At 40.8% G+C, this 27437-nt stretch overlaps 2 protein-coding genes and 1 pseudogene across 3 annotated transcripts in view; 2 read left to right on the top strand and 1 right to left on the bottom strand.

Moving 5' to 3' along the window:
- Window positions 1-9011, bottom strand: part of LOC139534219 (conserved oligomeric Golgi complex subunit 5-like) — an 89411-nt gene extending 80400 nt beyond the window's left edge. The window contains exons 1-3 of the mRNA XM_071333157.1: window positions 8910-9011; window positions 8425-8564; window positions 8159-8216 (exon numbers count right to left, since the gene is read on the bottom strand). Coding sequence (XP_071189258.1) covers window positions 8159-8216; window positions 8425-8564; window positions 8910-8955 — 244 coding nt within the window. The 5' untranslated portion in view covers window positions 8956-9011. The remainder of the gene's footprint in view (window positions 1-8158; window positions 8217-8424; window positions 8565-8909) is intronic.
- An 80-nt stretch (window positions 9012-9091) lies between these two features.
- LOC139534220 (tRNA-dihydrouridine(20a/20b) synthase [NAD(P)+]-like) lies at window positions 9092-11517 on the top strand (annotated as a pseudogene).
- A 33-nt stretch (window positions 11518-11550) lies between these two features.
- bcap29 (B cell receptor associated protein 29) lies at window positions 11551-26896 on the top strand. Of its 2 annotated transcripts, none has more exons than XM_071333162.1 (8): window positions 11551-11652; window positions 12503-12609; window positions 22522-22622; window positions 22778-22925; window positions 23232-23367; window positions 23628-23730; window positions 24007-24098; window positions 25848-26896. In XM_071333162.1, the coding sequence occupies exons 2-8, from the start codon at window positions 12518-12520 to the stop codon at window positions 25881-25883; spliced, it is 708 nt and encodes a 235-aa protein (XP_071189263.1). In that variant the 5' UTR covers window positions 11551-11652; window positions 12503-12517; the 3' UTR covers window positions 25884-26896. The 2 variants fall into 2 exon arrangements, with proteins under 2 accessions (XP_071189263.1, XP_071189262.1); XM_071333161.1 differs by lacking the exon at window positions 11551-11652 and adding an exon at window positions 11770-11926.
- Window positions 26897-27437: the final 541 nt, after the last annotated feature.

Genomic DNA, 27437 nt, shown 5'->3' with positions numbered 1-27437 from the left:
TCGGTGATCGATTTCGGGTAGGGGTGTGTCCCTATCAGAGAAAAGATGTGCGGTTGTACCATGTTCACCGGAAAGACAGGGTTCAGAGGAAAGGGATCCTGGAGTGGAGACTTGTATTTAATATAGGTGAAAACAATGACTTTGTGCGCTGGTTTTCATGGGTGAGAGCTGTATTTGATGCAAGTATCCACAGGTGAAATATATATCATGTATATGGTGAGGAGCCTGGAATTATAGTATGGGAAATGGTAGAAAGATATACACTACCGTTCAAAAGTTTGGGGTCACTTAGAAATGTTGTTGCTTTTTAAAGAAAAGCTAATTTTTTGTTCATTAAAATAACATCAAATTGATCAGAAATACAGTGTAGACATTGTTAATGTTGTAAGTCACTATTGTAGCCGGAAACGGCAGATTTTTTATGGAATTTCTACATATGCGTACAGAGGCCCATTATCAGCAACCATCACTCCTGTGTTCCAATGGCACGTTGTGTTAGCTAATCCAATTTGATCATTAGAAAACCCTTTTGCAATTATGTTAGCACAGCTGAAAACTGTTGTTCTGATTAAAGAAGCAATAAAACTGTCCTTATTTAGACTAGTTGTGTATCTGGAGCATCAGCATTTGTGGGTACGATTACAGGCTCAAAATGGCCAGAAACAAAGACCTTTCTTCTGAAACTCGTCAGTCTATTCTTGTTCTGAAAAATGAATGCTATTCCATGCGACGCTGTGTACTACTCCCTTCACAGAGCAGCACAAACGGGCTCTAACCAGAATAGAAAGAGGAGTGGGAGGCCCCGGTGCACAACTGAGCAAAAGGACAAGTACATTAGAGTGTCTAGTTTGAGAAACAGACGCCTCACAAGTCCTCAACTGCAGCTTCATTAAATAGTACCCGCAAAACACCAGTCTCAACGTCAACAGTGAAGAGGCGACTCCGGAAAGCTGGCCTTCTAGGCAGACTTGCAAAGAAAAAGCCATATGTCAGACTGGCTAATAAAAAGAAAAGATTAAGATGGGCAAAAGAACACAGATACTGGACAGAGGAACTCTGCCTAGAAGGCCAGCATCCCGGAGTCGCCTCTTCACTGTTGACGTTGTGACTGGTAACAAGTTTGAGTCGGAATGGAAAAATACTCCTTGTAAACTCATAAAACCTTGGGTGGGTTTTTAATCTCGTAAATCATTTTATTTGGTCTTATTCTGAAATAGATTTATAGAATTGACAAAAGGGTGGATGGGTCACGAGAAATTAGAGTTGGGGTTACCAAACCTAAAATTGCCTTTTTAAAATGTTGTAGTACCGTGGTTATGGAAAATCAAGAAGAAGAGAGACCGGTCATTACGGGAGTGAATCTTGGTGGGATAAATGTCGCCGTGTCTAAGGGTAGTACATGCTAAATTAAGTGCATATAAACAATGGGGTGGATTAAAACAAAGGACTAATAATTGGAGGGAGGATAGTGGATTTATCATTATCGCGTTTGGTTTGTAATTTAAAACGTACGAGTTGCTGATTAAGATGTAGCATAGTGAATGCTAACGAAATGTACACTTTCTCTTCCAGGAGAGGGTGTCATTTTCTTTCTTTCTCTTTGGAAGGATTAGGCTGTAAAATTAGCTCCCAGATAAGTAAGACCTGGCCATTTGTGCGTCTTCGCCATATGGTTTACCACACACACACCAGAATGCAAACACAATTTACCAATTATGAATATGGGTTAGTGGTGTTAATATCGTGGGATTTATTGTCAGGGTCTTTTCAATTTGGTTTGAAACTGGGTGAATGAATGATGGAAATGGTTTAAATGGTTTCTGAAGGAAAGGGAAAGAAAGGGAAAGGAAATACATAATGGTGGTGAATGACTTTTGTCCTGACTTTCTGGTGAGGCCTGATCAATCTTATTAGAAATAATGGACAATAGAATTTATAGAGTTATCAAGAGTTATAATACTAATTGGATGTTAATAGCCTAAGTTGTTTATCTTTGATTTAACAGGCAGTGTTATGTCGGTTAGTGTTTCTGTATTTGTTTTGATACTAATTTCACCAGATTGGGGACGCTGTGTTGCTGGGATTTCTCCCGAAAGGTTAGCGATATAACTCCCTGTCCCGGTATTTGCGGTGAGATAGACAGTATGGTGGAGTATAGGACAATTTGGAAAATGGTTTCAACAGTTCGTGGTTATGCTCATTGGCATTAACGTTATAGGGAATTGGAAGAGCGGAATGGAATGTGACTGGGGATGGCTCATAAATTAAGGAAGTGAGTACTAGAGTCTCAGGGAAAAGGTACCACTCTATGTATATTGTTACAGGAGATAGCTCGTATGAGAGGACAGCGAACTGCACAATATAGAATATAGAGACTAGTATGAAGTATATTGAATGTCACACAGACCCAGATCATGGTGATGGTAGCAGAGATAGTATTGTCATTTGACAATTTTGTCAACTTTCAATGAGGGGTTTGTCAAAGAAGGTATAACGCTTAAAAGAAAAACCACAAATTCCTGTATACAGGAGGCTACATCAACGGAAGGGAAGTTTGCTGTGATAATATCATCACATCTCCTGAAGAGTGTGATTAAGGAACATACTCTGAGTTTGTTAGGTTGGATACTATTCCAACGCCACCACAGGACTCATGCCACATGAATGGGTAACTGGGAGAATGGGTAACTGTCACAAATTAGTCATTTGGCCATACTGGGAGAATCTATGTTGTCCTATTGTCAGGAAATGACCCATGCGTTGCAGTGTATATCTTCCCAGGTGAAAGAGACCCACTGTAGACTCCCTCAGGATTGGAAAGCACACTCACTAGAGCCAGGAGACGAGGTGTGCTTGAAGGTCCATCAACCGGGTACCTTTCAGCCCAGGTGGACCAGACCCCACACTGTCCTACTAATGACTGACACAGCAGTAAAAGGTGTCGGGAAGGAAGGCCTGAATCCACGTGTCCCAGGTGAAAGCTGTACCAACACCTACTGACATGGGAGAGGCTGAGCAAGATGGATAGGCTTTGATAGAGGTGATGATGGAAAGAAGGAGTGTAGATCACACTGTAAAAGGGCTATAATGTGGGGCCTAGGGAAATTTTTTGTTGGGGTAGTGTTTGTGGCGGCTGCAATTTCTATTTATTTTGTTACCTTTATTTAACTAGGCAAGTCAGTTAAGAACAAATTCTTATTTACAATGATGGCCTACCAGGGAACAGTGGGTTAACTGCCTTGCTCAGGGGCAGAACAACAGATTTATACCTTGTCAGCTCGGGGATTCGATCCAGCATTCGGTTACTGTCCCAACACTCTAACCACTAGGCTACCTGCCGCTATAAATCACTACCACTCCAAGGGGAGAAGATCAAATAACACTTTATATAGCGTGGATAGCTCGATATGAAGATAGGTTCATTGGGAGAGGGTACCATCAAAAGTTTCTGAAGCAGTGAGCAAAACTAATCATAAGGGCATGGTGATATGGGTGGCTCCATTATAAAATAGGTCTAGTGTCCTAGACGTAGAATGTTCTGATAAGGGGATGGTTCTCTTACAAACATGAATTTCGAAAGAACGCAATGGAACAGATAGTTTGAGGAATGAAACCAGATTCTCGTCCCTCCTTCAACTTGGCATTGTGTGCATAAAACTCCAGTTAAAAGAACAGCAGTTAATAACCTTCAAGTTAGTGTGGGCAGAGGACAAACTTCTGAGAGTTCTACAACACAGGACGCCAAGCCAGGTGAAGCTACAGAAACGAAAGAGAGGAGATTATATCGGAGCAAGAGGTTTTACATACCCGTCACTCCGTACTACCCAACACCAACAGGAATGAAATGTTCGGGGAAGATTTTAGACCGAGGACCTGGGGAGAAATAGCTTGTTGGGGCAATCAGACCCTGGACAAAATTATGCAAAGAGAGTATAATAACCAGATAGTCCTTATTGTTAAACGGCAGGAGGAAAGCGAGGGATGTGAGCAGATGAAGGCTTATTTACAGGCTCGGTTAGACCCTACTTTAGTTCATGAGACAAATATACACCAATGTCTGTGGCAGAGTGGGGGAAGTACAGGACATTCTGATGGAGTGTTGGATGTGGGGGTAACCCATGTAAGCCCTCTCCTTGGTATCCAGAAAACCAAGGCCATAGTCTTTACAGGGACATGAAACAGAGGAATAAATGTGACAGAGGCAGAGGGATGCCTCGCCTATAAATTAAGAAAATGGGTGATAGACTCATTAGAGAATGATACCACTCCACTGTGAAGAGTTATACAGGGAATAGTGCGTAGTGTGGGAAAGACAGTGGTCTGTGCAGAGTGGAAGGACTACTATGAGGATAAGCTCAACATGGGAGGACTCTAGGAGGGTGATCATAACCGTCGCTGAAATAGTCTTATCATTTCAGACTTTAATATCCACATATGGAGAAGGTTTTACTGGTGAGGGAACAACAATTGAGAGGGTTGCCACAGACCCATGCATTAAGGAATCTGTATTCCCAGAGAAAAAGCTTGCAGTAGTGGTGGCAGCCCATCTGTTGCAGGGGACGATCAGGAAGCATGTGACCCAGAGATATGTAGAACTGGACACTCTCTCAACCCCACTGCTCTCTGCTCCATATCAAAGGGCAGATAATCAATTGACATACCTCGCAGAGAACTGGGGCCAAGACACGGTAACAGGAATTTGTAGAGGGATTGCGGAAAAACAACCTTTAGGCCCTAAAACCTATGTCTGTCGTGCGGATCTGCCACAAGAGGTGAAATTGATTCAGGCTACGGTTCACCTCCCGGCTCACGTCGGGAGGTGAACGCAGTGAGGAGGACTTGGCTGAAAAACATATCTTGTGATCCTGTAGCCCTTGATGGAAGACTGAGGAAAAGCATAATGGGGATATTTAGAGCCCTACTTTTTGTGGACCTTAGCAGAAAAGCACATCAGTGGGCATAGTGTTCAGGGGTAGCAGGAGATTGTGTCGGTCGGGTTGCTCAAGCTGTGGTCAGAGATTTAGTTTATAAATGTTTCTACATAGATGCTTATGATAATCAGTAGAATTCAGGATTGTTTTAGCTCGAGTTTTTTTGTTTTTGTTTTGTGCTTTCTATAATTTTCTATTTTCTCTATCAAGTCTGTTTCTATCACACTATCAGGTCTGGAGAAAACCAAAGAAGAAGAAAGTCTACAGCCGGCAGTTGAATGATTATTTTGTGATATTAAACAATAAGAAGTGTTTATGGTTTAATAGGAGGGGACTGAAGGATTCTATTAAAATGTTTCAAGTTAAACTGTAGTTGTTTGTATCCTGTTTAGTGAATGATTACTGTGAATATGAACGGAGTTTGGGCCATGAAACTGTGTGTATACTAATTTAGAAAGGTTGACCTAATCAGATAAGAGGAAATTGCCTAGGATGAGAGGGCCCAGGACAATGAAGATGGACAGGGTGTGCTTCTGACATATAACTAAACAAAGAGAGGACAATGGACATTCCACAGGGTAACGGAGGGAAACTCATTGGGGTCATCAAATGTATAGCTGGGGAGGTGACACCTACAAGGAGGGAATAGTATAAAATGTGTTGTGAGCTTTCTAAATGTATGCACTCAACTGACTGTTTCCTTGGTACTAAACACTTAACTTCTCTTGAGATTTTGGTCTCAATTCCTTATTGCAAAGAGCTTGCAATAACATTTTTATTTTTAACAATATTACAACATTATTCTCTGTTCAAATAGAACACAATCACTTCAATACTGAGACACGCGCTGACGTTTTTTACAATCGTTTGACAGCAGCGCCCCCTATGGAATGTCAACAGCACTACAATGACAGCATATATTCCAGCATAGGGGTTCTCAAACTTTTTGGGGCTGGGGACCCCTTTTGTGACAGCAAATTGATCAGGCACCCCCTCAAAATCAGAACACAAAAAAATTGTCTACACTGAGTTTTACTGTGACGTCTGCATTATATAGCCAGACTACTCTAGTCTCATGCCAGGGGAAAGAACATTTAAAAGGGCCGCATTGGGGCAAAGATTTTTTGTTGCAGCTTTAAAGCTAAATACTACAACTCTACACATTATGCCACAAAGCAGAGAGAAAAAGTTTGCGTTTTAAACTTTAAATTACAGTGCATTTATGTAAAAAATCTATATATAGTATCAGTCAAAAGTTTGGGTTTTCTTTACTTTAACCATTTTCTACATTGTAGAACAATAGTGAAGACATCAAAACTATGAAATAACACATATGGAATCATGTATTAACCAAAAAAGTGTTAAACAAATCTAAATATATTTTATATTTCGTATTCTTCAAATTATCCACCCTTTGCATTGATAACAGCTTTGCACACTCTTGGCATTCTCTCAACCAGCTTCATGAGGTAGTCACCTGGAATGCATTTCAATTAACAGGTGTGCCATGTTAAAAGTTTGTTTGTGGAATTTCTTTCCTTCTTAATGCATTTGAGTCAATCAGTTGTTTTGTGACAAGGATAGAACACAATCAGAAGATAGCCCTATTTGGTAAAAGGCACAGTCAATATTATGGCAAGAACCGCTCAAATAAGCAAAGAGAAACGACAGTCCATCATTACTTTAAGACATGGAGGTCAGTCAATACGGAAAATGTCAAGAACTTTTAACGTTTCTTCAAGTGCAGTCGCAAAAACCATCATGCGCTATGATGAAACTGGCTCTCAATAAGAAGAAGAGACTTGCTTGGGCCAAGAAGCACGAGCACTGGACATTAGACTGATGGACATCTGTGCTTTGGTCTGATGAGTCCAAATTTTAGATTTTTGGTTCCAACCGCCGTGGCTTTGTGAGACAGAGTAGGTGAACGGATGATTTATGTCGGTGATTTATTTAGAGTTTATTTATTTAGAGTTCAAGGCATTACTTAACCAGCATGGCTACCACAGCATTCTGAAGCGATAGTCCATCCCATCTGGATTGCGCTCAGTGGGACTATCATTTGTTTTTCAACAGGACAATGATCCAACATACCTCCAGACAGTGTAAGGGCTATTTGAACAAGAAGGAGAGTGATGGAGTGCTGCATCAGATGATCTGACCTCCACAATCACCCAACCTCAACCTAATTGAGATGGTTTGGGATGAGTTGGACCGTAGAGTGAAGGAAAAGCAGCCAACAAGTGCTCAGCATATGTGGGAACTCCTTCAAGACTGTTGGAAAAGCATTCAAGGTGAAGCTGGTTGAGAGAATGGTTCAGAGAATGCCAAAACTGTCATCAAGGCAGCATACCACCCTGCATCCCACTGCTGGCTTACTTCTGAAGATAAGCAGGGTTGGTCCTGGGCAATCCCTGGATGGGAGACCAGATGTTGTTGGAAGTGGTGTTGGGAGGGCTAGTAGGAGGTACCCTTTCCTCTGGGCAAAAAAAAATATTCCAATGCCCCAGGGCAGTGATTGGGGACATAGCCCTGAGTAGGGTGCTGTCTTTCGGATGGGATGTTAACCGCGTGTCTTGACTCTCTGTGATCACTAAAGATCCCAGGGCACTTATCATAGGGGTGTTTAAGCCTGGTGTCCAGGCTAAATTCCCAATCTGGTCTTCGTACGGTCACCTAATCATCCCCAGTTTACATTTGGCTCATTCCTCTCCCCAGGTCGTTGCTGTAAATGAGAATGTGTTCTCAGTCAACTTACCTGGTAAAATAAGGGTTAATAAATAAAAGGCAAAGGGTGGCTTCTTTGATGAATCTCAAATGTAAAATATATTTTGATTTGTTTAACACTTTTTTTGGTTACTACATGATTCCATGTGTTATTTCATAGTTTTGATGTTGTCACTATTATTCTACAATGTAGTAAATATTTTTTTTTTTATAAAAAAAAACTTGAATTAGTAGGTGTGTCCAAACTTTTGACTGGTACTGTATATACTTGGTGGAGTACTGTGGATAGCAATATCCCTGTGAGCCTCCCAGGCCCATGTCCAGGGTTACATGTTAGATTCATAATATTATATTGTATCCACAGTACTTATATTGTATTACACAAAAGCCGTGGATCCCTTGGCCAAAAAGCCTGCAGAGCCCAGTTGAAAACCCCTGTTCCAAAAAGTCAGAAGTGCCATGATGATGACAAAAACAAATATGTGCTAAAGGTGTGTTACCTTCCAAAGACTCAATCCCAGTAGCTTGAGCAAGTAGCTCCTCATGCCTGGCTACCACCTGACAGGAGAAATATTTACCACAGTCAGGAAGTCATTCAACACATGAAGGAAAAGTGTCTTTCCTACAGAAAATGTATACATACCAGCCATCAGTATAGAACAAACTGACTGGCTGATTAAACTAATAATATATATAGATATGTCACTATGGGTCTCACATGTGTGAGATACAGTTGTGTTTGACAGATGATAGGTGTCATGTATACCTGGCTGTGGAGCTCCTTGTCCAGCTGACTGATGCCCTGAGCCAGCTTGGCCAGCTGTTCTGCGATGACAGCATGGTGGATGGCCTGGGCTGTGTACGTCTTCACGTCAAAGTCCTCTATGAGAAAATCAGCATAGCATTCTGGAGAAGAGATGGATAAATAGGAACAATTTATTAGCTATCCACTTCCTGGATTAGTTATTACCCATGGTAAAGCAACAATATGGCCACACACATTCCACTCCAAACGTATTTCCAAAGACACTTTTGTTTTTTATCACAAGCAAAGAATATTGACAAACAGAAACAATCATGACGCCTTTCTGTCAGTCAATGATGGCCTGCCCTGTCAACTCGGTAGCTCTCATTCGTAAACGACTACGGAGCTGATACACCTAGCTGAATAAAACAAAACATACACATACGTGAAGTAAAACTGACTGACAGAAAAGTATTTAAAATAAATTATAAAATACTGAATTTTACCATCACTTAGCAGTGAATTCGTTGACGCTCCTCCACTACCCTCCATGTTTGCCACTTCATCACACGATGACGTAGAATTTCAGCGACAGGAAATGAACCAAACCAAACATTTTATTTTTCGAAAGAAAATATCAATCGATCTGTATTTTGTACCAAAGTTCATTGTGATAACGTTATTTATTTATACTTATTAGGTTCAAAGTTAAAAAAGAAAAAAAAAGAAAGGTTGTTCGGTGGACACGCCCACTAACGATACCGTGTGTTATTGTTTGCATTCGGGTGTTTGTCAACTTTAGATAGCTATCTTAATTACATAAAATATGAACGTTATCTAGTCACATCAACGTTAGAATAGGCCATAAACTGTATGCACCAAACAGTTTCGATTGTGGAAAGAAAAGCATTGCCATGGCTAACTAGCTAGCCAACTGGGGTGATTAAAAACCTACGGTCTATGAAAATGACGACCACCAACAAGCACCAAACAGTTTCGATTGTGGAAAGAAAAGCATTGCCATGGCTAACTAGCTAGCCAACTGGTTAGCTAACTTCAGTGATTAAAAACCTACGGTCTATGAAAATGACGACCACCAACAAGATGGACATGTTTGAGTAAGGGAAAGTTCTGAAAATCTGTGCTCCTATGGTCCGGTATTCAAAGTAAGATGATCTGATCTTCGGGCATTTTCATTGACTTGTTCAGCTGTTGGGATTTGTGCCGATAGCTGAAGTAGGTTGAGAAATAGCTATATCTCATCTTTTATTTTCTGCTTTTCCAGGTTGGCATTCTGGTCACTGGTGAGGAAATTTGACTGTGACATTTGCTTCACTCCAATGATAGTTGCTCCTGACTTTATGCGTTCTGTCAAAGCCAGAGACAGTGAATTTACAAACAATGAAGGTTACAAACAATGAACCTTTTTTCTAAAAGGAAATATTAGATGGCTCTCAAAATATAGGGACTTGGTGTCTGCAGTCATTGGAATTGTGAAGACTGTCAATTTGGTGTCAAATAAATCCAACTTCATTGCTCTCTGTATCTCCCAGCTGACCATCCTCTGATCATGCAGTTTTCTGCCAGTGATGCCCAGACCCTGGCTGATGCAGCCTGTGTGGTCGCACCCTTCTCTGATGGAGTGGACCTCAACTGTGGCTGTCCTCAGCGGTGGGCCATGTTGGAAGGCTACGGGGCATGCCTTTTCAACAAACCTGAGCTGGTTAAAGACATGGTTCGACATGTCAGGAACCAAGTGGACAATCCTAACTACACAGCCACCATCAAAATAAGGTAAGAGTGATCATATCACCAAATATAATTGTTTGACAAAAGAGCTTGTAACAGCTGTATTTTGCAAGCAACCTAAGTGTCATCTGAAGTTCCTTTTCCAGTCGTTGTTTCCTCTCTCTTTTCCCAGAATTCACAAGGACCTGCGATGTTCGGTGTACCGGTGTCAGAAGGCAGAGGCGGCAGGGGTGTCCTGGATAACGGCCCATGGTCGGACCGCAGAGGAGCGCCACCAGCCGTCCACTTTGACGCTATCAAAACCATCAAGGACAGCCTGTCAGTCCCTGTCATCGCCAACGGAGACATAAAGACCCACCGAGATGTGGAGACCACTCATCAGCTCACTGGAGTTGATGGTCAGTTCAATTAGTGCAAATCTCAATTGATTCCCTATTCCCAATATTGTGCACTACTTTTGACCAGAGACTCCAAAGGCAGTCACACAGGGCTCTGGTCAAAAGTAGTGCACTGTGTATGGGAATAGGGTGTCATATGAGACAGACCCTTAGTTAACTACACGTGTAGTTATTTCCTTGGGAAAGATGCTCTTGAAATGGCTTCATATTAAATCCCTTTATATGGGCCAAAGTGATCCACAATGACAAGCTGTGCAGTTCTATTAAAATAAACCACAACATGGGGGGTTTCTGGGTGGGAGCCACTATCATGGTTTATTTTCATAGAACTGCATAGCCCACTGTTTACTCCTTATCATAAACACTATCTGTTTTTCATCTGCATTTATTCTGTAACCTCTCATTCCCTCCAGGGAAATCATTCTCTGTTTATTGTGTCATCTTAACAGATATTAATGGTAAATACTTAAAAGGGTAGCTAGAGGTTCCATGCACAGAAATAATTAGAGAAAATATAATAATTAGAGATATTATAGAATATCTCTATACAGGATCTTTATAGTTATATGGCTCACTCAATACACTTCCCCTCCCACCTCACATGCCCTGTCTTGTAGGTGTGACGGCAGGCCGGGGGCTGTTGTCTAACCCGGCCATGTTCGCTGGCTACAATGAGACCCCTCTTGAGTGTGTGTGTGGGACTGGGTGGACCTCGCCACAAACCACGGAACCCCTTCACCTGCTTCCACCAGCACCTCATCTACATGCTGGAGAGGAAGGTTCCCAGCCCGAGAGGAAGGTGTTCAACTCCCTGCATAGCACCGCCACTGTCATAGACTACCTCCACAACACATATGGATCAACAGACACACAGACAGTAGGCCTATCATAAACACAGGCTAGGTATATTTTATTGTGTATGTTATTAATTTTATTTTCAATGGAATAAAATATTTTATTTACTATATTACCTTTTTTATTTTTTGTCTCATTCTGATAGTTGAGGTGTGCAGTGTGCGTGCACATAACGTGTCCCTCTACCTGCAAAAGAAAAGGTTACATCAGATTCACTTCAACATGTCCAGTCAGACACGACTAAAAGGTACAAACAAAACCAAACACATTACACCTAATTTCATCATATTTGTACTTTCCATGATGTGTACAGTATGGGATTTACAATATATGGCAGAACCTTATTGGTTCTCCTCAGTAGAGAATAAGCCAGTAAGCGAACAGCTAAACGTCATTATACTGTATAACGTCATTCCAATGAGACCCAAAAGAAAGTGACAGCAAAAAAGGAGAGTGAAACAACTGTTTCCAAACTTAAGTTTGCTTTTCATCCTCCAGTTTCTTTGTTCGGGTGCCGCAGAGTAAGTTACATACTTTGCATAATTATTAAGATACTGAACTTGGCTCCTCGTATGTGTAGTTACTATGTATTTCACCAAACTGCTAACGTTAGTTGGTAACGTTAGCAGTTAACGTTAGCTAAATAGCTAACGTTATCGTGTCCTGCCTTATAATATTGCCAGCTACCTGGCTGATGTCACCGCATGAGGCAAAGTCTTTAGCAATAACGTTATATAGCTAGCTACTATTTCTATGATATAAGGACGTATGTTACACACTGAATGAAACAGCATAAACTTAGTACTGCTGGATGTTATTAACCAAGCATGTGAACCTAGTTACGTATCTAGCTAGGTAGGATAAGAGGCTTATCACTGAAACAGGAACTACATTGTTCTTAATACATTTGCATTGGTGGTTTCACAGTTAGCTGAAATATATCCAGAGGAAACTAGCTAGCTACGTAGCAAGTTGAATCTTCCTGTTGTTGACATCAACAATTAAACCAGTCCTTTTCCATTCTGGCAAAACAACCTAACGTTACTCCCAGACTGTGAAAAGGACCTCCGTTGCTTAAAATGTTTCATGTTTTACAGACTGTATTGTTAGAGATGACGTTGCAATGGACTGCAGTTGCCTTCTTCCTCTATGTGGAAATGGGTGTACTCCTGATCCTCTGTCTACCCTTCGTCTCAGCCACCAGGTAGGAATGAGGCCTAACCAATCCTGATACTGCAACAACCCAGTAAGCAAAATTATGTTGAAATTGTCTAAAATACGCATTTTCCAGAAGTCAGGTTCATTTAGAGTTCTGAATGAAAGTTGAAAATACGGCATTTAAAAATACATCATTTTTTGGTCACGGGCGGATTACCAAGACGCATACTCAGAGCTTGCGCCAACCAGCTGGCAAGTGTCACTGACATTTTCAACCATACCCACATGTTTCAAGCAGACCACCATAGTCGATGTGCCCATGAACGCCAAGGTAACCTGACTAAATGACTTCCACCCCGTAGCACTCACATCTGTAGCCATTGTTAGGTTCTAGTTATTAGAGTAAGAACCCGACGGACACTGTGAAAGCTTAAACCAAGTTTATTCTTGCCAAAGGATCGAACAGCTGAATTGACAAAAACATGTTTACAATAGTGGTGGTATTTGTACCACAGTTTGGGTGGAGTCTCCTTCTCCTGCCTAGCAATAAAGATGCAAAGTGATACGGGCAATAAACGGTTCCTCATCCCTTAACATGACCTGACCTGACCCCCTTCATCACTAATCCATGGCTCGCTCCCCTTATTAATGTTGCCACGTGATCGTTTTCCCTGCACTCAGCACATTCCAAGCTTAATTGCACACACCATACACCTTCCTCCTACAGATAACCATTAACTTCTGGTGTAAACCCTCTAAACCTAAGCACTCAATATTTCAATAGGATACCTGATAATTAACCCTATCCCAAGTTAAGGAGTTAGAAGCCAGAATCCATCACCATGAAAATCTTTAAAAAGCTGGTCATCGCTCGCATCAACACCATCCCAGAAACCTTGGACCCACTCTAATTTGCATGCTGCCCCAACAGATCCACAGGTGATGCAATCTCTATTGAACTCCACACTGCTCTTTCCCACCTGGACAAAAGGAACACCTAGGTGAGAATGCTGTTCAAATCAAATTGTATTAGTCACATGCACCGAATACAACAGGTGTAGACCTTACAGTGAAATGCTTACTTATGAGCCCCTGACCAACAGTTCAGTTTTAAAAAATACGGATAAGAATTAGAGATAAACGCAACAAGTCATTAAAGAGCAGCAGTAAAAAAAATAACAATATATACAGGGGGGGTGACGGTACAGAGTCAATATGCGGGGGCACCGGTTAGTTGAGGTAGTATGTACATGTAGGTAGAGTTAATTAAAGTGACTATGCATAGATGACAACAGAGAGTGGCAGTGGTGTGGAGGGGGAGACTTGGCGCTCCGGTACCGCCTGCCGTGCGGTAGCAGGGAGAACAGTCTATGACTAGGGTGGCTGGAGCCAATTTTTAGGGCCTTCCTCTGACACCGCCTGGTATAGAGGTCCTGGATGTCAGGAAGCTTGGCCCCAGTGATGTATTGGGCCATTCGCACTAACCTCTGTAGTGCCTTGCGGTCGGATCCCGAGCAGTTGCCATACCAGGCAGTGATACAACCAGTCAGGATGCTCTCGATGGTGCAGCTGTAGGACCTTTCAGATTCTGAGGACCCATGCCAAATCTTTTCAGTTTCCTGAGGGGGAATAGGTTTTGTCGTGCCTGCTTCACGACTGTCATGGTGTGCTTGGACCATGCTAGTTTGTTGGTGATGTGGACACCAAGGAACTTGAAGCTCTCAACCTGCTCCACTGCAGCCCCTTCAATGAGAATGGGGGCGTGCTCGGTCATCTTGATCACGTTGAGGGAGAGGTTGTTGTCCTGGCACCACACGGCCAGGTCTCTGACCTCCTCCCTCCTCTTGTTGTTGTCGGTGATCAGGCCTACTGTTTTGTCATCGGCAAATTTAATGATGGTGTTGGAGTCGTGCCTGGCCGTGCAGTCATGAGTGAACAGGGAGTACAGGAGGGGGCTGAGCATGCACCCCTGAGGGGCCCCTGTGTTGAGGATCAGCGTGGCGGATGTGTTGTTACCTACCCTTACCACCTGTGGGCGATCCGTCAGGAAGTGTACACTCAATGTACACTCACTGGACTCTAACCACACACTCACACATACTACACTGACACTCCAACACGGACACACAGACAAAACACACACACACGTGCATATTACGTCACACACACAAACGTTCACATTCCTTCACACTCTTCACATATGCTGCTGCAACTCTCTGTTTATTATCTATGCATAGTCACTTTACCCCTACCTACATACCTAGGTGTTCCTTTTGTCCAGGTGGGAAAGAGCAGTGTGGAGTTCAATAGAGATTACATCACCTGTGGATCTGTTGGGGCAGCATGCAAATTACCTCGACTAATCCGTACCCCTGTATATAGCCTCATTATTGTTATTTTGTAACTTTTTAAATTTAGTTTATTTAGCAAATATCTTACTTTTTAAAACTCTGCATTGTTGGTTAAGGGCTCGTATGTAAGCATTTCACGGTAAGGTCTACCTACACCTGTTCATCCCAAATTTGTTCAATGGGGTTGAGGTCAGGGCTCTGTGCAGGCCAATCAAGTTCTTCCACACCAATCGTGACAAACAATTTATGTATGTACCTCGCTTTGTGCAGTGGGGCATTGTCATGCTGAAACAGGAAAGGGCCATCCCCAAACTGTTGCCACAAAGTTGGAAGCACAGAATGTAATTGTATGCTGTAGCGTTAAGATTTAACTTGACTGGAACTAGGGGGCCAAGGCCGAACCGTGAAAAACAGCCCCAGACCATTATTCCTCCTCCACCAATCTTTACAGCTGGCAATATGCATTGGGCCAGGTAGCGTTCTTCTGGCATCCGACAAACTCAGATTCGTCCGTCGGACTGCCAAATGGTGAAGCGTTCATCACTCCAGAGGACGCGCTTCCACTGCTCCAGAGTCCAATGGCGGCGAGCTTTACACTATTGCAGCCGACACTTGGCATTTTGCATGGTGATCTTGGGCTTGTGAGCGGCTGCTCGGCAATGGAAACCCATTTCATGAAGCTCATGACGAACAGTTCTTGTGCTGACGTTGCTTCCAGAGGCAGTTTGTAACTCGGTAGTGAATGTTGCAATCGAGGACAGATGATTTTTGCACACTACGCGTCTCAGCAGTCCCGTTCTGTGAGCTACTTCTTCGCGCCTGAGCTGTTGTTTCTCCTAGACATTTCCACTTCACAATAACAGCACTTACAGTTGACTGGGGCAGCTCTAGCAGGGAATACATTTTACAAAGGTGGCATCCTATGACGGTGCCACGTTGAAAGTCACTGAGCTGTTCATTAAAGTCATTCTACTGCCAATGTTTGTCTATGGAGATTGCATGGCTGTGTGCTCGATTTTATACACCTGTCACCAATGGGTGTGGCTGAAAAAGCTGAATCCACTCATTTGAACTGGTGTCCACATAATTTAGAATGTACACTATATATACAAAAGTAAGTAGCATTATATCATAGCATTATATTTTCAATCAATTTATTATAGGAAACAAAAGCCAACTTAAGGTTACAATATTTATTATTGCTCCCATCTGTCACATGCACTGTTAGCTTCTTCATAAGCTTTAAAACTGGTAGCGGTGATTTTCAATTTAGTCCAACTTACAGAATAAACTAACAGACCACTTCAACTACAATAACATTCTCAGTAACGATTACTGAAATATTTGTTTCGTGCTGTGACTGTGATATGTTGTTTATCTACCTTAGTTGAATGCACTGACTGTAAGTTGCTCTGGATAAGAGCGTCTGCTGAATGACCAAAATGTAAATGTAGAAACCCAAAAAGTGTTAAACAAATCAAAATGTATTTCATATTTGAGGTTCTTCAAAGTAGCCACCCTCTGCCTTTGACAGCTTTGCACACTCTTGGCATTCTCTCAACCAGCTTCATGAGGTAGTCACCTGGAATGCATTTCAATTAACAGGTGTGCCTTGTTAAAAGTACATTTGTGGAATTTCTTTCCTTAATGCGTTTGAGGCAATCAGTTGTGTTGTAACAAGGTATGGGTGGTATACAGACGATTTGATAAAAGACCAAGTCCATATTATGGCAAGAACAGCTCAAATAAGCAAATAGAAACGACAGTCCATCATTACTTTAAGACATGAAGGTCAGTCAATGCGGAAAATTTCAAGAACTTTGAAAGTTTCTTAAAGTGCAGTCGCTCAAATCAAATGTTATTTGTCACATACACATGGATAGCAGATGTTAATTCAAGTGTGGCGGAATGCTTGTGTTTCTAGTTCCAACAGTGCAGTAATATCTAACAAATAATCTAACAATTCCCCAACAACTACCTAATGTACACAAATCTAAAGGGGTGAATGAGAATATGTACATGTAAGTATATCGATGGCCGAGCGGCATAGGCAAGGTGCCATAGAGGGTATAAAATACAGTATATACATGTGATATGAGTAATATAAGATATGTAAACATTATTAAAGTGGCATTATTTAGAGTGCATTGTATAAAGTGACTAGTGATCCATTTATTAAAGTGGCCAGTGATTGGGTCTCAATCTAGGCAGCAGCCTCTCAGAGTTAGTGATTGCTGTTTAGCAGTCTGATGACCTTGAGATACAAGCTGCATCAAAGCTGTCGGTCCCAGCTTTGATGCAGACACATCTCAACATTGACTGTTCAGAGGAGACTGCGTGAATCAGGCCTTCATGGTCGAATTGCTGCAAAGAAACCACTACTAAAGGACACCAAGAAGAAGAGACTTGCTTGGGCCAAGAAACACGAGCAATGGACATTAGACCGGTGAAACCAAAATGTTTGAGTCAGTCAAATCACATGAATACATATTAGATACGGCAGAATGTATCGAAATGCAAGAAAAGTATCTTTAAAACTGCAGAATTGTTCTCTGCACCCCATGACAAAATGTGTAGAACTGCAGGGAATCCGTTTTTAAACCTGCAAAATGTTCTCTGATAACAAGATGGGTGTGACCAGGGGGGGGGCTGAGGGGAAAACTGTGGGAAAGCCTGCTCTACTGTGCTGTTCAAACTTGTTAAACATAGATGTCTATATTTGGTTCAGATTTGAACATAACCGGATCAAATCTGAAACAATCAAAGACATCTATGTTGGGGCCAAATCCAGGCCGATCAGGACAGACATCGGCATGGCCGATTAATTAGGGCCGATTTTCAAGTTTTCCTAAAAATCAGTAATCGGCCGATTATGGCCGATTACATTGCACTCCACAAGGAGACTGCGTGGCAGGCTGACCACCTGTTACGCGAGTGCAGCAAGGAGCCAAGGTAAGTTGCTAGCTAGCATTAAACGTATCTTATAAAAAACAATCAATCTTAACATAATCACTAGTTAACTACACATGGTTGATGATATTACTAGTTTAACGAGCTTGTCCTGCGTTGCATATAATCAATGCGGTGCCTGTTAATTTATCATCGAATCACAGCCTACTTCGCCAAACGGGGGATTTAACAAGCGTATTCGCGAAATAAAGTACTGTCGTTGCACCAATGTACCTAACCATAAACATCAATGCCTTTCTTAAAATCAATACACAAGTATATTTTTTTAAACCTGCATATTTAGTTAAAAGAAATTCATGTTAGCAGGCAATATTAACTAGAGAAATTGTGTCACTTCTCTTGCGTTCTGTGCAAGCAGAGTCGGGGAAAATGCAGCAGTTTGGGCCGCCTGGCTCGTTGTGAACTGAGTGAAGACCATTTCTTCCTAACAAAGACCGTAATTCTTTTGCCAGAATTTTCCATAATTATGACATAACATTGAAGGTTGTGCAATGTAACAGTAATATCTAGACTTAGGGATGCCACCTGTTCGATAAAATATGAAACGGTTCCGTATTTCACTGAAAGAATAAACGTTTTGTTTTCGAAATGACCGTTTTTTACCGTTTTTAACCATATTAATGACCTAAAGCTCGTATTTCTGTGTGTTTATTATTAAGTCCATGATATTTGATAGAGCAGTCTGACTGAGCGGTGGTAGGCAGCAACAGGCTCGTAAGCATTCATTCAAACAGCACTTTCCTCCGTTTGCCAGCAGCTCTTCGCAATGCTTGAAGCACAGCGCTGTTTATGACTTCAAGCCTATCAACTCCTGAGATTAGGCTGGCAATACTATAGTGCCTATAAGAACATGCAATAGTCAAAGGTAAATTAAATACAAATGGTATAGAGAGAAATAGTCCTATAATAACTACAACCTAAAACTTCTTAACTGGGAATATTGAAGACTCATGATAAAAGGAACCACCAGCTTTCATATGTTCTCATGTTCTGAGCAAGGAACTTAAACGTTAGCTTTTTTTACATGGCACATATTGCACTTTTACTTTCTTCTCCAACACTGTTTTTGCATTATTTAAACCAAATTGAACATGTTTCATTATTTATTTGAGACTAAATTGATTTTATTTATGTATTATATTACGTTAAAATAAGTGTTCATTCAGTATTGTTGTAATTGTCATTATTGCAAATATATATAAAAATCGGCCGACGTAATCGGTATCAGCTTTTTTGGTCTTCCAATAATCGGTATCGGCGTTGAAAAATCATAAATCGGTCGACCTCTAGACCAGACCAAATCTGAACTAAACAATTGATTCATATTTTGACAGAAAATCGACGTCCTGTACGTTGAAATCAAGGCCAGTCCGGACTGCACCAAAAAAAGACTGCCGGTCCAGACATGTTACAATCATGTTACAATTGAGACAACGTTGTGACTAGCTGCATTAGGGCTGACCTTAATTAGTTGACTGGTTGATTGTTTGGTCGACCAAGTTTTTTGTTGTTGTTTTTTTTAGCAGTTGCAAACAGACTAGACACCCTAATGTACTTGTCCTCTTGCTCAGTTGTGCACCGGGGCCTCCCACTCTTTCTATTCTGGTTAGAGACAGTTTGCGTTGTTATGTGAAGGGAGTAGTACACAGCGTTTTACAAGATCTTCAGTTTCTTGGCAATTTCTCGCATGGCAAATACCTTTTATTTCTCAGAACAAGAATAGACTGACGAGTTTCAGAAGAAAGGTTTTTGTTTCTGGCCATTTTGAGCCTGTAATCAAACCCACAAATGCTGATGCTCCAGATACTCAACTAGTCTAAAGAGGGACAGTTTTATTGCTTCTTTAATTAGAACACCGTTTTCAGCTGTGCTAACATAATTGCAAAAGGGTTTTCTAAAGATCAATTAGCCTTTTAAAATGATAAACTTGGATTAGCTAACACAACGTGCCATTGGAACACAGGAGTGATGGTTGCTGATAATGGGCTTCTGTATGCCTATGTAGAAATTCCATTAAAAATCTGGCACAATAGTCATTTACAACATTAACAATGTCTACACTGTATTTCTGATCAATTTGATATTTTAATGGACAAAAAATGTAATTTTCTTGAAATAAACAAGGACATTTCGAAGTGACCCCAAATTTTTTGAATGGTAGTGTAGAACATTTACCGTTAATTCCTATCATTTCTAATCTATAATGTTTGTTTGGTTATGGTCATTTCTGTTAATTCATTCAATCTATTATTATTCTAGTTTTACCGTTCTCATTGTCAAAGTGGACACGTTTGCAGAGCGCACAACCTATGCTACTATTGTGAGAAACAAATTAGTTTTTTATGAGTTTTGTCAATTTAGACGTTGTCTTTTGTTTGGAGTGCTACTGTCAATATTGAGTAAGGATGGTCACGAGTCATGAAGGCAGTCAAATTCCACTTGACCGTTTAGTCACGGTAATTAGGTTACTCCAAGCTGATGCTGCTGATGGTCATTCGTAGTCTAACAAACTTGCTAACTGTTTCAAATCAGGTGCATAATAATGGTCCACTCTAAATGAAAAGAAATTGCACACATTATTTAGTATGTGTAAAGACAAGATTAAATCAAGAATACTCTGTGTGACAATTTTAGCTGCTTATCACTTGTGAATTATAAATTATCACTTGTGAATGATGCCCAGCTTCAGGCAAGAAACAATGCCTTTTATTTATTTTTATCATAGTTGCAAACCTCATCTAGCCTAGGCCATAGCACTATATGTTTTGATAAGGTTTGTATCACAACTAAAGGGGCCAAATCATTTTAAATCAAGCACATTAATCTGCTTCACAAGGGGTGTAGCGCCTAACTGGCATACATAAGCAGCGCTTGAGTTTCAAGTTTGGGGAAGATAATTTCCACCAAAAAAACTAAAAAAAACTACCCTAACCCGTACAACACTAGGCAAATTGTGCGCCTCCCTATGGGACTCCCGGTCACAGCCGGTTGTGATACAGCCTGGGATTGAACCTGGGTCTGTAGTGATGCTTCTGATGCAGTGCCTTAGACCGCTGCAACACTCGGGAGCCAATGCCACAGAGTTCTAGGTAAATCTTGTCTGCTATATGAACTAGTGTAGCCCACAGCCAAATGGCATAGCCAGATCAGGACCTAACATAAGGATGAGTATCTTATTATTTTCTTCTGAAAGACTGCATTTTCTTCATATCATCTTTCTTTAGACCTGTTTAAAATAAATAATGGATTTATTGGAGGCTATATTACATGGATTTATTATAACTTGTAGGCTATGAGTGGAAGCCAGGAGATGCTAAATGTGTTTGTTAATTAACGGTCAATTACCGTGAGACCGACAGTTATTTGCTTGACAATCACCGGTTATTTGCTTGACAATTCCATGACCGCCACAGCCCTAGTAAGGAGGACGCGCACCTGATTACACATAGAAGTAGGCCTAAAGGCTATCTGGCCTGCTCGCAAATGTAGGCATATAAATGTGCCCATTTGGGGATCTGATAGTATTTGTGAATGGCTTAACACACCACCACTAATGAACTGTGGAGCTTCTCAAAGTAATGTTTTCTTCACCTCAAACAGAAAGAAAACAAAGTCTGTTTTTACATCCATTGAGATTTTGAGAATGATAATAGTTCCCCAATGTATTTGAAAAATCTTTCCAGCTCTCCCTTTTGATAACCACGCAGCGTGAAGGGAAAAATATCATGCTTTGATCGAGTGGAAACGTCATAAAATAGGCCTACCTGGTGAGCTCTTATCCCTTGCCCAAATAGTCTACAGATGTCTGTCCCGAGCTTACTGGCATGGCGAACTCTAAGGGCCCAGAATATTTTAGTTTGCTAGTGTGAGAACTTCTAGCTGAACCCAAGTTGATGCAATGTTTCAAGTTCGTTGCAGACAGGCAATGCGTAGCCAATGTGATTTATGGGATATTTATTTTTGTCAGGATGTTTTCTACCTACAGGCTGCCATGTTTTATTGTTGGCTTTATGTAGGCTAATTTTACAAAGTTTGCAATGGCAATAAAGTTACTTTTTAGGTTTGTATCATTTTCGATTAGAATTTGATAGAATTTTGATTAACCACATCAATTATTGAGATACGAAGACATTATTATAAATTAAATAAAACCGTTCAACTAAAATGTGCATATGAAAACCATAACCGGCACACAGATCAGTAAAAATTGTAAATAATTGGCATTCCACTCGTGTAGCATATTACCGGCAACTTCAGGAAAGTAGAAAGCCAGCAGGAGCGGGAGGAGGATGGTCGGGTCACGTTAATACGTTTTTTCCCCCTTTTAGTTATCTTGATTTCTGGCTCCCTCTTGAGTCGTTTGTGTCTTATTTAATCAAACAGTTTGCTTGAAGCGTCAGACAAGCATCTAGATTATTTTACTAAAACACATAGGGTGTGTCTATAAATGGAAAATACACGTTTTAACATTTCTACCAATCGATTGGTAGAAAGAACAGAGGACTTTCGGTTGACAAAGTTTGTTTTTATTTTTGTCGGGGACAGCCCTAAGCTGCATCCAGGGATATTTTATTAGACATTGACTTGCTTTTGCAGTGTTCTGAGTCTCAGCATTATGTTTTTGTGCTCTTTTGCAGATGGCAGAGTATCTTCCAGCTGAGAATATGGAACAAAATGGCCAGGTTTTGGAATAAATTCTTCCTCGCCATGATCATAATCCTTATAGTCCTCTTCCTCGGTAAGCTGATATCAGAAAGTGTCATGTTTTAATTTACTCACAGATCATAATGACTCACAATAGTGACAATCTCATACAATACTTTTGCCATCTCCATGTCTTTCCATGTTTAACCATGTCGTACCACACCTGCACACCCTCCTGTCCTCCTATAGATGCTGTGCGTGAGGTGAGGAAGTATTCGGGGGCGGGAAACAGCAAGGATGCTAATCTGCATCCCAACATGTTTGACAACCTCCACATGAAGCTGTTCAGAGCCCAGAGGAACCTCTACATCTCCGGCTTTTCCCTCTTTCTCTGGCTGTAAGTCCTGGATCTGTCTGTCCATCACTCAACCATTGACATACTGAATCCTCACTGTGTCGTCTTCACATTTGGATGGATACTGGTGAAAATCAGCCAGTGCATGGATTGTCATAATCTTAGAGATTTCTTTATTCATTACAATGACCATAACACCCTGGTCGTATTCAGGAGGGCACATCGTAGCAAAGTGTTTAGCAACGGAAAACAAAAAATGTGTTCAGATGGACAAGTTCAGGTGGCAGCTCTCTGTTAAAAATGTTTTATCAGTATTGAACACAATCTATGTGTGTTGTTTCTCTACAGAGTGCTGAGGCGGGTGATCACGCTGATCAACCAGCTGGCGACGGCGTCTAGCACCACGGCCTCTCTGCAGACCAAGGCAGAGAGTGACAACCAAACTGCCAAGAAATACATGGAGGACAACGAGCTACTGAAACAGGTAAAGTCATACCCAGTAGTACTGCCCTTTCTCCACTTGAGCCCGTATTTAAAAGGGTCTCAAAAAGAAGAGGAGGATCTAGGATAAGCCCCCCTTGTCCATGGAAACGTATTCATTTTGATGTAAAAGGCGAAACTGATGCTGTATCAGAACTCCTACTCAGAGATATGGGCCTTCATCCACACTAAAAGTAACTACAATAATTTTTGTATTGCATATGGTTGAGAGGTGTGGTTAATGTTTACCTGTGTTTGTTTCAGACTCTGATGGATGGGAAGGGGAACAAGGCCACAGCAGAGGGAAACGAGCTGCTGAGAAAAGAGATGGAGAACCTGAGAGGAGAACTGAAGGGCTCAGAGGAAGGTGAGGAAGAAACACAGACAATACTTTTGTGACTGACTGAATAATAGAACCAAAAATCCAATAATACTGAAATCAATTGAAAATGTACAACTTCAATACAATAACCAACTAACCAAATGAAACCAGACCATGATGACAATAAAACAAACATGGGCTTCAGTTACTGTTCAAGAATGTGCACTTTGACCCATAGCATGTCACCTTTTAGAGAGATTGGATGATATGCATTGGAATTGGATGATAATGGGAATGCTTTGGGGTTAATGTTTTACATAGCCTTGAAAAGGTCCCAATCCGAGATGGAAGCTATGAAGAAACAATCCGATGGACTGACCAAAGAATACGACCGACTGCTGAAAGAACACCAGGTAACCCCAGACCAGCTCATACATACAGTATCTACAATTAGCCTACTGTGCCTTCAGAAAGTATTCACACCCCTTGACTTTTTCCAAATGTTGTTGTGTTACATTTCGCCAATGGCCTACACACAATACCCCATAATGTCAAAGTGGAAACATGTTTTTTGAAATTTGTACAAATTAATAAAACATAAAAATCTGAAATGTCTTGAGTCAATAAGTATTCAACCCCTTTGTTATGGCAGGCCTAAATAAGTTCAGGGGTGCACATTTTCTTAACAAATTGCATAATAAGTTGCATGGACTCTGTGCAATAATAGTGTTTAACATGATTTTTGAAGAACTACCTCATCTCTACCGCACGCACACATACAATTATTTGTAAGGTCCCTCAGTCGAGCAGTGAATTTCTAACACAGATTCAACTACAAAAACCAGGAAGGTTTTCCAATGCCTTGCAAAGAAGGGCACCTATTGGTAGATAGGTAAAATGACAATTATAAAAAGCAGACATTGAATATCCCTTTGAGCATGGTGAAGGTATTAATTACACTTTGGATGGTGTATCAATACACCATCACTACAACGGTTCAGGCGTCCTTCCTAGCTCAGTTGCCAGAGAGGAAGGAAACTGCTCTGGGACTGCCATGAGGCCAATAGAGACTTTAAAACAGTTTGAGTTTAATGGCTGTGACAGGATAACCGAGGATGGATCATGAACATTCTAGTTACTCCACAATATTAACCTAATTGACATCGTGAAAAGTTGGAAGCATGAACAGAATTTTTAAAATATCCCAAAACATGCATCCTGTTTGCAATAAGGCACTAAAGTAATACTGCAAAAAATGTGGCAAAGTGTTATGTTTGGGGAAAATCCAATGCAACACATGACTGAGTATCGCTCTCCATATTTTAAAGCCACCGAGCATTGTGGTGGCTGCATCATGTTATAGGTATGCTAGTAATTTTTAAAGACTGGGGAGTTTTTCATCATAAAAAATAAACGGGATGGAGCTAAGCACTGGCTAAATCTTACAGGAAAACCTAGTTCAGTCTGCTTTCCACCAGATACTGGGAGAATTCACCTTTCAGCAGGACAATAACCTAAAACAAAAGGCCACATCTTCACTGGAGTTGTTTACCAATAAGATAGTGAATGTTCCTAAGTGGACGAGTTACAGTTTTGACTTAAATCTACTTGAAAATCTATGGCAAGACATGAAAATTGTCTAGCAATGATCAACAACAAATTTGACAGAGCTTTAAGAGTGTTGAAAAGCATAATGGGCAAATACTTCTCAATCCAGGTGTGGAAAGCTCTTAGATTTACCCTTAGACTCACAGCTTTAATCGCTACCAAAGACTCTTATAAAGTATTGACTCAGGGGTGTGAGTACTCATGAAAATTTGATATTTCTGTATTTCATTTTCAACAAATTGTGCAAAAAAATTCTAAAAACATGTTTTCACTTTGTCGCAATCGTGTATAGATGGGTGAGACTTTTTTTTATTTAATCCATTTTGAATTCAGGCTGTAACACAACAGTGTGGAATAAGTCAAGAGGGATGAATAGTTTCTGAAGGCACTGTACATGTTTGATTTGATATTACTGCTTACCCTGCCTTGTTCAAAGCTGTATATTACTACCCTGCTCAAATGTAGACAGAATACTTCAGCTCTGACTTTAGTACTACTACTGTATATTTACCTCTACTACTTCACAGATATACTGTATATATTATTTTTTCCAGAATCTTCAAGAGATTGGAGACAAAAAGGATGATTGATCGGGGTTATGACTACAGCGGTCAGAACATTTACAGATTGTACCAAGAAACCAGAAAAAACACTGTCACGCACGCTAACATTTTCCTTTGACATACTGAAGCACTGCATGATGTCACCAAAATACTCATCCAAAGCACCACTGAGCCACCAAACATTAGATAAAAACACCTGAGCACGTTTGTAATAGAATAGCTACTACACCAACATAGAAATAGTGTTTATAGTATTTGCTGACTTTTGGAGAATGTCACTGTTGTGAATGAATACCTGCATGCATGGCTGTACAAGCTTCAGATTACAGTGGTCTTCTACTGTGAATGTATTTTTGATGTAATGGGCTTGCTATGCTGTTTTTTCCCCAGTATATGGCAAGAGTACCACCGTTGCATTCATATCCATTTTGTTTCACCTTAGCAGCTAGGCATATTACAGATTGAGTTGTATGTGTTTTGTAAAACAAAATTAGCATTGAGTTCATAGTGGTAGATAATCTATATTGAGTTATTTTTGTTATTGAATATTTGATATCAATGGTGATGTTCTGTTTTCATTCCTCTTAGATGTCAAGGGTGATGATTTTCTGTTTTGTAATAAGGATACTGAAACGGAAAAGTCTGAGCAAATTCCTCTTTCCTCTTCTCACTCAGACTCCCTGTATTGACTGTCCCAGCCCAGGGGTTGGGTTGGTAGACCGGGTCAGCACTTGGAGTGGGTAATTGACCAACAAATCTTCCTCCAGACCCCATCCCCTAAGTACTTATCTCCTATAGGGCCCCAGTACTGTACATCCCCCAGTACTGTACTGACTGAATAAGTGCCTTTCAGACCACTGTAGAGATATTTTCTCATTACGAGTACAAAAATCTGCTTTGAGTAAGAAAGTGTTGCAATATTCCAGTATTGCTCACTATTAGTTGTTTTTGTTGCGAAATACGTTTTTTTAGTTTGGAAAAATTGTCTCCACATACCAACATGTTATCCCATATTAAAAATGTTTTACTGTTGTATTACATTTACAAGTTATTCTCTGTTTAATCTAAGAAATACAACTATTTTTTTAAGCGAGTGTCACGTTCCTGACCTTGTTTTCCTTTTGTATTGTTGTGTTTAGTGGGTCAGGACGTGAGATGGGTGGGCAGTCTGTGTTTGTTCTATGTTAAGTGTCAGGTTTAATTGACCTTGTATGGCTCTCAATCAGAGGCAGGTGTTTTCGTTTTCCTCTGATTGAGAGACATACATAGGGAGGTTGTTTCACATTGTTTGTCGTGGGTGGTTGTCGCTGTGTCTGTGTTTATTGCACCACACGGTACTGTCTCGTCTCTCGTTCGTTTTTTCCTGTTCATGAGTGCATTGTTTTTTATGTTCACCAGTTCAGGTCTGTTTAACGTCGTTTGTTGTTTTGTAGTTTATGCAAGTATAAGTTTTTGTGTTCGTCTTCGTCAGCAAATAAATCTATATGTATTCACAACCCGCTGCACCTTGGTTTAATCCCTGCTCCTCCTCTTCGGATGAAGAGGAGGAGGAGAGTCGTTACAGCGAGTGAGAAATGCCAT

The sequence above is a fragment of the Salvelinus alpinus genome, chromosome 11 (assembly GCF_045679555.1).
Source record: "Salvelinus alpinus chromosome 11, SLU_Salpinus.1, whole genome shotgun sequence".
NCBI classification, from domain to species: Eukaryota; Metazoa; Chordata; class Actinopteri; order Salmoniformes; family Salmonidae; genus Salvelinus; species Salvelinus alpinus.
This window is presented reverse-complemented; position numbering and strand designations above follow the sequence as displayed.